Genomic DNA, 11,126 nt, shown 5'->3' with positions numbered 1-11,126 from the left:
TAAAGCCCGCATTTATGCATTAATTCTGTTTTCGCAGGCGATCTGAGCACATATTTTTTAATACGCGACTATTTAACTAAAGAGGCCGATGTTATTTATAACGATTAACATAAAGCCCAATTGACTTTCCAATAGAGGATCCTGACGAACGCTATGTACACAACTCGTGCTATAAAAAGCAGAAATCGCCCTAATTAATTACGCACTTAACTTTGGAAACCTTTGGATTAACACTCTTAAATTGTAAAGTTTCAACATGACGAAGTTGAGCGTAGCCATTTTACTGTTATCTTTGTACGTAGCTTCCTTGGTATCCGAGGAATGCTTACCGTGCACAGATCCAACAAAGGACGAAGAAGCGGGTAAAAAATTAGCTAGCAAGATACCGGGTGCATTTTATCCTAAACTGAAGAAAATTTGCGGTAAGTTGCAGGAACTATTTCTAAATCATTCTACTCTAAGGATTACAATCATAGAAATAGTTCAATTGAAATCAATGAATCAAATGAAAGCGTTTTCCTGGTCTCAAATATACTTGAATGACGATATACACGGTTTAATCCTCTTATCGGAAGAGCGTACATCAAATAGTGATAACTGATAACGATAATTTAAACTCGGCGAGCTACCCGTTTATTAAACCCAATGAAACCAATGTCAATTAATTATAAATCAACTTTAAATGATTATTAACCGATATATCGGAAAAAATCGGTAAATTAAGTTCAAAGCAATATATCGGTTAAAGCGCTATATCATATCGGTTTGCGCTTTTACCCCCCCCCCCAATAACCGTGTTATAATTTTAAATTTGTTAAGTACTGTAATATAAAATTGTCTAAATATTTTAGAGGATATCGAAAAATTTGTAGATTGTCTGAAAAGGAAAAACGCATTAACAGTGAGTGTTGTTTTTGTAAAAAAACTAACAAACAAACCCTCTATTTATCATCTCTTTGAATTAATTTAACTTTCCAACTCAGGATGTGGAAGCGACGGCACTGAAAAAATGTTTCGAAGAGAATCAAGCGTGCGAAACGATGCCAGACCCTAAAGCTAAAGATGTGATTAGATTTTTACATCTATTATGAAAGGGAGTAGATATCAATCGAGAAGTTAACTTGAATTATCCGCGAGACTCGAGTCGGTTAAATTTGGATGCTAAAATGATAATTGAGCCCAATTTGCGTTGAAACTATTTTAATAAAAAAATTCAACTCCTTCGTTCGCTTGTTATACCCTTAAAGTTTTTAACTAAAATGTTACTATTTATGTTTGTCTTTTCAGGATTTTAAGGCGTTTCTTCAAAGATTGGCCAGTATCAAGGTAATTCATTTCGTTACGTGTTCGAATCTTTCTTCATTTAACTTAATAGGGGGTCTATAACATAAAGAAAATTATTTGGCACGTTTTCCATAACGAATGAAATTTAGCGCGAGATTTTATAAAATTGCGCACGATGTTACAACCATAGCGCGAGATATGGAGCACGTACTACGGGAATTTTGTTAGCAAGAAGGCAAGGCAGCCTTTACGCGATTGGTCGGAGCTGTAAATTTCAAATTATTTATGGAATCTGAAACTGATTTGGATTTTGAAATCATTCGGAGATATTTCACTGCGCAGATTGGTCTTATAATTAGTAGAAGAATCAAAACAATCCTTTTCACCCTCCCTTTAAACGTGCAAATTTTAATATAATTGTATTTTATTTTTTCTTTTTCATTTTAGGCTATTGCTTGTAGATTAAGTGGTATGGCCGCTAAAGTCAGCGCTCTTATGGTAAGCTAAAAACATCATCATCTATCTTTAAATAACTATTTTGTAACTATTTTATCGTTTTAATATTTCAGCAATGCACCAAGGCAAAACCGTGAAGTTTCTAAATGATGCTGTTAATTAAATGTTCTAATAATAAAAAGTTATCTTTGAATTAAAATATAATTTGCGTCTTTATTTATTAAATAAGAAATAATCCCTTTAAGTATGGATGTTTCTACTGACTCCCAGTGCAAGATTTCGATAGGGAGAAGTTTTTCATTGATTATTTACCTTTGTACACCTGGTCATAGCAGGGATAGATTTATTTTTTTAAGACGGAATGGACAACGTTTGGCCTTTACTTCAGTCCGACTCATAGCCGAGTATAGAGCCCCTTCCTTCAACACGTAACCAAAAAATTAAATTATCTTATTGGCTCATTAAAACTACGTATTGGTGATGTTGCTGACAAGGTGGGCCAAAAATACGTAATTCCTGTTTACCTCTGTCGCTATGACTACGACCCCTCTTGCGTTGTACAGATAAGCGTCTTCACAGGGGTTCAAAATGGAGCCGTCTAAAAGCGAGGGTCCGGAAATTATTCGGGAATTGTTTTTAATAGCAATTAAGAAGGTAGTTAGTGAATTTGGTGCCGGTGTTTTGGATTTGGAGTACATCTGTAAGGGTGAAAAGTGTTCGCTAATTCTTTCTTAAGCCAAACATGTCTACTATCCTCATGATTTTGTAAACGAATTTGATGAAGTTAACCAAGGCTTAGTGAATGGCCAGGAGTTTTGTGAGCTTAGTGTTTGGTTAAAACCTGTTCGTGTTGTAATATCTATGAAGACTTTTACTCAATTCTAACTCACTTTTAATTTTCTTGGGTCTTCCCCGTTTTTTTTTCAGTTGCAAACCCTATGTCTTGTGTAACTTCCATTTTTAAACAATGTTCTTTCAAAAATTACAATCCGAGCCCATTCCAACTTGGCAGACGAAGGGGCAGACCCGGATATACATACAACGCCATAACGAAAATGAGACCCGCCTCTTCTTTCATACCCCTCCGTCACGGGTAAGGGGGTCGTGGACTTGGACGCGCACCCGAATAACCCTATTACCCATTCCGTCTTAAAAAAGTCTATCTATCACTGGTCATAGCGACAGAGGTAAAAAGGAATTACGTATTTTTTGCCGTCCCCGTCAGCAACTTCATCAAAACGTAGTTTAAGTGAGCCAATAAAATAATTTAAACTTTTCGTTACGTGTTGGAGTGAGGGGCTCTATACTGGGCTATGAGTCGGACTGAAGTATACACAAACCGTTCTCCATTCCTACTTCTAAAATTAAATGTATCCCTGAATATTGCCAATATATGCAGTCATATAGTAGGAACAAAGAAGGGGGATCTGACATCACTGTATTAAAAAAAGTCACTTGGTTTATGTATGAGGTACTGATTGAATAAACATGAATAGTTATATCTCCGTTTCTGTGGAGAAAAGTACTCACACTGAGTAGTTACTCACTCTTCTCTATTGAAATACTTTTAAAATAACTACAAGATGGTTCGTGCAGCATCTAACGAAATGAAGTTCATTTAAAGCACGCATTTATACAATAAGTCTGTTTTCGCAGACGATCTGAGCACATATTTTTTAAATTGCGACTATTTAACCAAAGCGGCTGAAATTATTCATAACGATTAAAATCAAGAACAAAAAATTTTCTAATAGAGGATCCTCACGAAATCTCTTTACATAACTCGTGCTATAAAAGTCGGCGATTACCCTAACTAATTTCACATTTGAATAACGTAAACCTTTGGATTAAAACTCTTGAATTGCAAAGTTTCAACATGACGAAGTTGAGCGTAGCTATTTTACTGTTATCTTTGTACGTTGCTTTCGTGCTTTCCGCAGAGAAGTGCTTACCTTGCACGGATAAATCCACGGACGAAGAAGCGGGCAAAAAGTTAGCTAGCAAGATACCAGGTGCATTTTACCCTAAACTGAAGAAAATTTGTGGTAAGTTGGAACTATTTCCAAAACTTCGAATTCTAAGGATTAGAATTATAGAAACAGTTTAATTGAAATCAAAGTTGGAAGTGTTTTCATGGTCTCAAATATACTTGTATGACGATATACACGGTTTCATCCTCTTATCGGAAGAGCGTACATCAAATAGTGATAACCGATATCGAAGTTTTACTTGAACCGATACCGATAATTTAACTCGGCGAACTAACCGATTATTAAACCCAATGAATGCGATATCGATGAATTAAAAATCGATTTTAAATGATTATTAACCGATATATCGGTAGAAATCGGTAAATAAGTACGAAGCAATATATCGATCACCGAAACCGATATAATATCGGTTTGTCCCTTTTACCCCCACCCCATAAAATGGTATTAGAATTTTAGTAATTCATTGCACTAATAAATTGTCTAAATATTTTAGAGGATATCGAAAAATTTGTAAAATGCCTGATAGATAAAGGTGCATTAACAGTGAGTGGTCTTTCTTGTGATAATTAAAAACACAATCCCCTATTTATCATATCTATGAATTAATTCAACTTTCCAACTCAGGCTGCGGAAGCTGAGGAAATGAAAGCATGTTTCGCAGCGAATCAAGCGTGTGAAACGATGCCAGACCCCAAAGTTAAAGATGTGATTATAATTTTACATCTTTTATGAAAGGGAGTAGAAATCAATCGAAAAGTTGACAAGCGTCAGTTAAACGTTGTTAAAGCGTTAATTAAAGCGATTCCATAGTTTCAGTAACCCGTTGAAATCCTCAATTTAAAGAGTCAACTTCTTCGTTCGATTGTTATACCCTCGAAGCTTTTAACTATATCGTAGATTTGAATATTACGATTCGTGTTTGTCATTTCAGCTTTTTAAAGCGTACCTTCAAAAATTGGCCAGTATCAAGGTAAATAATTTCGTCACGTGTTTGAATCTTTCTTCATTAAACTTAATAGGGGTTTTAACGTAAAAGAATACTATTTAAATTTAAGTTTTTTGGCTCGTGAATCGAATGAATTTTAGCGCGAGATTTGGTAAAAAAATTGAGCGCGAGAAATGGAACACGTGCCACTGATAGGGCGTTATCAAATCTAAAAACTTATTTAAAAGTTTAAAATCAGTCGGAGATATTTCCTGAATGTTTCACTTAAAATTTGTAGAAGAATCGAGAAAAACAGCACTGATTTTTCTTTTCACCCTCCCTTTAAACGTGCAAATATTTTTTCATAATTTTCTTTTTCATTTTAGGCTATCGCTTGTAGATTAAGTGGTATGGCCGCTAAAGTCAGTGCTCTTATGGTAAGTTAAAAACGTCATCATCTATCTTTAAATAACTATTTTGTAACTATTTTTATCGTTTTAATATTTCAGCAATGCACCAAGGCAAAATAATGAATTTTCTAAATGATACTGTTATTTGAATGTTGTAACAAATAAAAAGTTATCTTTGAATTAAACTATAATTTGTGTCTTTATTTATTAAATAAGAAATAATCCCTTTGAGTATGAATGTTTTATTAAATGACACAACTGACTTCGATGAGGAGAGTTTTTTAATGAGTATTTACCTTTGTACACCTGGTTTTTCAAGTGCATTAAGATATATAGTTTAAAAATATAGAAGAATATCATCATTCCGCTATAAGAAGATCCCATTCAATTCCAAATGAGCTATGGCATATAATATTTTCATAAATTTTTATTTAATCCAATTAAATATTGAGTATTGTAGCACATACTCAATCGCATTGTATATATTTATATAAAAGTATGGTTTCCATCCTTATTTTGTTATTTTTGTTTTATAATTACCCCATCTAAGAAAGCTCTGTTGAACCTACAATCTTTACGTATAGCCATATTGTATTCCCATATGTTGGATTGCAACAGTCATTATAAGATTGCAGGGATAGATTTAATTTTAGAAGTAGGAATGGAGAACAGAGTAATGTCCCGGACCGCCTTCCCCGGGACGGGGGTTATGAAAGAAGAGGCGGGTCATAGCGACAGAGGTAAAAAGGAATTACGTATTTTTCGCTGTCCTCGTCAGCAACGTCATCAAAACGTAGTTTAAGTGAGCCAATAAGATAATTTAAACTTTTCGTTACGCATTGGAGGGAGGGGCTCTTTACTGGGCTATATTTACTAACCATTCTCCATTCCTACTTCTAAAATTAAATCTATCCCTGAAGATTGCCAATATACGCAGTCATATAGTGGTAACAAAGAAGGGGGATCTGACATCACTTAGTTTTTTATGACTTATTGATTGAGTAAACATGAATAGTTATACTCCGTTTCTGTGGAGAAAAGTAACCACGCCTAGTTATATTCACTCTTATCTATTGAAATAGTATTAAAATAATTACAAGATGGTTCGTGCAGCATCGATTGAAATTAAGCACGCATATATTAAATAAGTCTGTTTTCACAGACGATCTGAGCACATATTTTTTAAATTGCGACTATTTAACCAAAGCGGCTGAAATTATTCATAACGATTAAAATCAAGAACAAATAATTTTCTAATAGAGGATCCTCACGAAATCTCTTTACACAACTCGTGCTATAAAAGTCAGCGATTACCCTAACTAATTTCACATTTGAATATCGTAAACCTTTGGATTAACATTCTTGAATTGTAAAGTTTCAACATGACGAAGTTGAGCGTAGCTATTTTACTGTTATCTTTGTACGTCGCTTTCGTGGTTTCTGAAGAGAAGTGCTTACCTTGCACGGATAAATCCACGGACGAAGAAGCGGGCAAAAAGTTATCTAGCAAGATACCAGGTGCATTTTACCCTAAACTGAAGAAAATTTGTGGTAAGTTGGAACTATTTCCAAAACTGTGAATTCTAAGGATTACAATCATAGAAACAGTTTAATTGAAATCAAAGTTGGAAGTGTTTTCCTGGTCTCAAATATACTTGTATGACGATATACACGGTTTCATCCTCTTATCGGAAGAGCGTACATCAAATAGTGATAACCGATATCGAAGTTTTACTTGAACCGATACCGATAATTTAAACTCGGCGAACTAACCAATTATTAAACCCAATGAAACCGATGTCAATCAAATATAAATCGATTTTAAATTATTATTAACCGATATATCGGTAAAAATCGGTAAATTAAGTTCAAAGCAATATATCATATCGGTTTGTGCTTTTACCCCCCCCCCCCCATTAACCGTATTATAATTTCATATTTGAATAGCATTGAACTGTAAAATTGTCTAAATTTTTTAGAGGATATCAAGAAATTTGTAGATTGTCTGATAGGGAAAAAGGCATTAACAGTGAGTGGTCTATCTTCTGATAAATAAAAACACAAACTCTCTATTTATCATCTCTTTGAATTAATTCAACTTTCCAACTCAGGCTGCAGAAGCTGAGGAAATGAAAGAATGTTTCAAAACGAATCAAGCGTGCGAAACGATGCCAGACCCTAAAGCTAAAGATGTGATTATATTTTTACATCTTTTATGAAGGCAGTAAAAATCCATCGAGAAGTTGACTTGTATCATCCGCGGAACTAACAAGCGTCAGTTAAACGTTGTTAAAGCGTTAATTGAAGCGATTCCATCGTTTCAGTAGCCCAATTTGAGTTGAAATCCTTAATTTAAAAAGCCAACTTCTTCGTTTGTTTGTTATACATTTAAAACTTTTAACTATATCGTAGATTTGAACATTACGATTCGTGTTTCTCTTTTCAGCTTTTTAAAGCGTTTCTTCAAAAATTGGCCAGTATCAAGGTAAATAATTTCGTCACGTGTTTGAATATTTCTTCATTAAACTTAATAGGGGTCTTTGACATAAAAAATACTATTTAAAATAAAAAATTTTCGAGCGTGAATCGAATGAATTTTAGCGCGAGATTTGCTAAAAAAATTGAGCGCGAGAAATGGAGCACGTGCCACTGATAAGGCGTTACGCGATTGGTTGGAGGTGTAAATTTCAAATTATTTATCAAATCTCAAAACTAATTTAAAAGTTTAAAATCATTCGGAAATATTTCCTGCATGTTTCACTTATAATTAGTAGAAGAATCGAGAAAAACATAACTTGATTTTCCTTTTCATCCTCCCTTCAAACGTGCAAATTTTTACATAACTTTCTTTTTCATTTTAGGCTATCGCTTGTAGATTAGGTGGTATGGCCAAACAAGTCAGTTCTCTTATGGTAAGTTAAATACGTCATCATCTATCTTCAAATAACATATTAGTAACGATATTTGTACATAATATTTTAGCAATGCACCAAGGGAAAATAGTGAATTTTCTAAATGATTCTGTTATTTCAATGTTCTAATAATAAAAAACTTATCTTTGAATTAAACTATAATTTGTGTCTTTATTTATTAAATAAGAAAACCATAAGTTTCTTCGCAAAATGAGAATATAACTTTGATTATAAATGGATTAAAATCTATATCTGACTGACTGATATCAGCTTAATGGCATCTTGCAAAATGGCTAACTAAAAAAAATGTCTGGGACAGGGTGCCTTCCTACTAGCTAAGAATATAAATATATATCTATCAAAGCTATTGAGATGGGTAGGTCTATGATACAATAGTTACTTGCCGCGTGATAAGCACATACAAGGGTATAATCGAGAGGATAATCACTGCGTACTGCACATAATTGGCTTACACGCTGTATCCTTGACTGTACTAAACGTTTCGCGGTTAATATTTAAAAGCCTACATATACATCTGAGTGTGATTATCCCCTCGAGTACATTGTTCTTTAAGTATTTAAAGGGATACTTTCTTTTAATTTCATTGCAATAAATCCCTATAAGGTTAATTTATTTCGATAGATAGACAAATAAGGATTCTGAAAATATATATGTTTTTATATTTTAGTTTAATTAATGATTTTTAAATTACGATTAAAAGATCCAAAATGCTCTTGTTTTGCGATCATGAGGGCACCTGGTGACACAGAGCCGAACCACCGAAAAACGTTACTAGTTCGTCTCTACCAATTTCTCCGTAGTGTTTTTCCTACTGGTAGGGGGATTCATTCTGTGAGCGCAGTATGATACAGATTGACGGGAATTGGTATGGCTGCACACCAAATTCTTCTACTTCAGAAGAACTACCCTCAGATTCGTTTATTATAAATTGTTCCGAATTTTCTGAATCCAAAGAATCAGAGTTCGAACTTTCATCCTCAGATTCAGGACCGGAATGATCAGAAATACTTTCTCGTCTGACATTCTTAAGCATATAAGCAGACGACGATTCACCAGGCAAGCTGACCTAGATTCTCGTTCCTACTACTTTTTACTCCTTAAACGACAGTTTTCATTCCAACTACTACCAACCAATCAGAGGCCGAACTTTACCTACGTAGGTAGTGGGTTGAAAATGGTGGCCGATTTTAAATCTGGCGTTCAAAATTTCAATTTTTATTCACGTTTATTTTAATTAATAAATTTTTCTCGCGATTTCTACTGACCCCCATGTTTTTAGGGGTGGTTAATTTATAGAAAACCAATGTTAGTGTGACCAACTCAGATAAAGCCGATTCTATCCCTTTAATGACTCTACTGACTTCCAATGCAAGATTTCGATTAGAAGAGGGTTTTTTTTAATGAGTATTTACCTTTGTACACCTGGTTTTTCAAGAGCATTAAGATGTATAGTTTAAAAATATGGAAGGTTATCATCATTCCGCTATAAGAGGATCCTTTTCAATTCCTATTGAGCTATGGCATATAATATTTTCATAAATTTTAATTTAATCCAATTAAATATTGAGTATTGTAGCATATACTCACGCGCATTGTATATATTTATATATAAAAGTGTGCTTTCCAATATTATTTTGTTATTTTTGTTTTATAATTAGCCAATCTAAGAAAGCTCTGTGAACCTAAAATCTTTACGTATAGCCATCTTGTGTTCTGTTCCCATATGTTGGATTGCAAGGGTCATTATAAGATTGCAGGGATTGATTTAATTTTTTAAGTAGGAATGGAGAACAGAGTAATCTGGGCGCGCGTCAAAGTCCCGAACCCCCTTCCACGGGACGGGAGGGGTATGAAAGAAGAGGCGGGTCATAGCGACAGAGGTAAAAGGAATTACGTATTTTTCGCCGTCCCCGTCATCAACGTCATCAAAACGTAGTTTATGTGAGCCAATAAGATTATTTAAACTTTTCGTTACGTGTTGGAGGAAGGGGCTCTGGGCAATGAGTCGGACTGAAGTATTTACTAACAGTTCTCCATTCCTACTTCTAAAATTAAATCTATCCCTGAAGATAGCCAATATACGCAGTCATATATTGGGAACAATGAAGTGGGATCTGACATCACTGTAATACAAAAGTCACTTGGTTTTTATATGACGTATGGATTGAATAAACATGAATCCGTTTCTGTGGAGAAAAGTAACCACGCGTAGTTATTTACTCTTCTCTATTGAAATACTTTAAAATAATTACAAGATGGTTCGTGCAGCATCGAATGAAATTAAAGGCATTTAAAGCACGCATTTATACAATAAGTCTGTTTTCGCAGGCTATCTGAGCACATATTTTTTTAAATTGCGACTATTTAACCAAAGCGGCTGAAATTATTTATAACGATTAAAATCAAGAACAAATAATTTTCTAATAGAGGATCCTCACGAAATCTCTTTACATAACTCGTGCTATAAAAAACAGCGATTGCCGTAACTAATTTCACATTTGAATCACGTAAACCTTTGGATTAACACTCTTGAATTGTAAAGTTTCAACATGACTAAGCTGAGCGTAGCTATTTTACTCTTATCTTTGTACGTCGCTTTCGTGGTTTCCGAAGAGAAGTGCTTACCTTGCACGGATAAAGCCACGGACGAAGAAGCGGGTAAAAAGTTATGCAGCAAGATACCGGGTGCATTTTATCCTAAACTGAAGAAAATTTGTGGTAAGTTGGAATTATTTCCAAAACTTCGAATTCTAAGGATTAGAATTATAGAAATAGTTTAATTGAAATCAAAGTTCAAAGCGTTTTCATGGTCTCAGATATATTTGTATGACGATATACAAGGTTTAATCCTCTTATCGGAAGAGCGTACATCAAATAGTGATAACCGATATCGAAGTTTGACTTGAACCGATACCGATAATTTAAACTCGGCGAACTAACCAATTATTAAACCCAATGAATCCAATATCAATCAATTATAAATCGATTTTAAATAATTATTAACCGATATATCGGTAAAAATCGGTAAATTAAGTTCAAAGCAATATATCGGTTTGTGCTTTTACCCCCCATTAACCGTATTATAATTTCAAAATTGAATAGCATTGAACTGTAAAATTGTCTAAAT

At 34.1% G+C, this 11,126-nt stretch overlaps 1 protein-coding gene across 1 annotated transcript; it reads left to right on the top strand.

Annotated features, from left to right (window-relative positions):
- The first annotated feature begins 2,721 nt into the window (after window positions 1-2,721).
- Window positions 2,722-5,252, top strand: LOC149651772 (uncharacterized). Its single transcript, XM_089847122.1, has 7 exons — window positions 2,722-2,833; window positions 2,920-3,785; window positions 4,225-4,274; window positions 4,356-4,436; window positions 4,663-4,701; window positions 5,043-5,093; window positions 5,166-5,252. The coding sequence occupies exons 2-7, from the start codon at window positions 3,617-3,619 to the stop codon at window positions 5,184-5,186; spliced, it is 411 nt and encodes a 136-aa protein (XP_089703248.1). The 5' UTR covers window positions 2,722-2,833; window positions 2,920-3,616; the 3' UTR covers window positions 5,187-5,252.
- The last annotated feature ends 5,874 nt before the right edge of the window (window positions 5,253-11,126 follow it).

The sequence above is a fragment of the Phalangium opilio genome, unplaced genomic scaffold (assembly GCF_054372755.1).
Source record: "Phalangium opilio isolate 3A_F unplaced genomic scaffold, DU_Popi_V2 ptg000082l_1, whole genome shotgun sequence".
Taxonomy (NCBI): domain Eukaryota; kingdom Metazoa; phylum Arthropoda; class Arachnida; order Opiliones; family Phalangiidae; genus Phalangium; species Phalangium opilio.
The sequence above is the reverse complement of the archived record's forward strand: the minus strand, read 5'-3'. Positions and strand labels throughout refer to the sequence as shown.

Coding starts and splice junctions, on each gene's coding strand:
- LOC149651772 (XM_089847122.1), top strand. CDS start 3,617: ATGACGAAGTTGAGCGTAGCTATTTTACTGTTATCTTTGTACGTTGCT. Junction 4,275..4,355: donor TAGATAAAGGTGCATTAACA/GTGAGTGGTCTT, acceptor TTTCCAACTCAG/GCTGCGGAAGCTGAGGAAAT. Junction 4,437..4,662: donor CAGACCCCAAAGTTAAAGAT/GTGATTATAATT, acceptor TTGTCATTTCAG/CTTTTTAAAGCGTACCTTCA.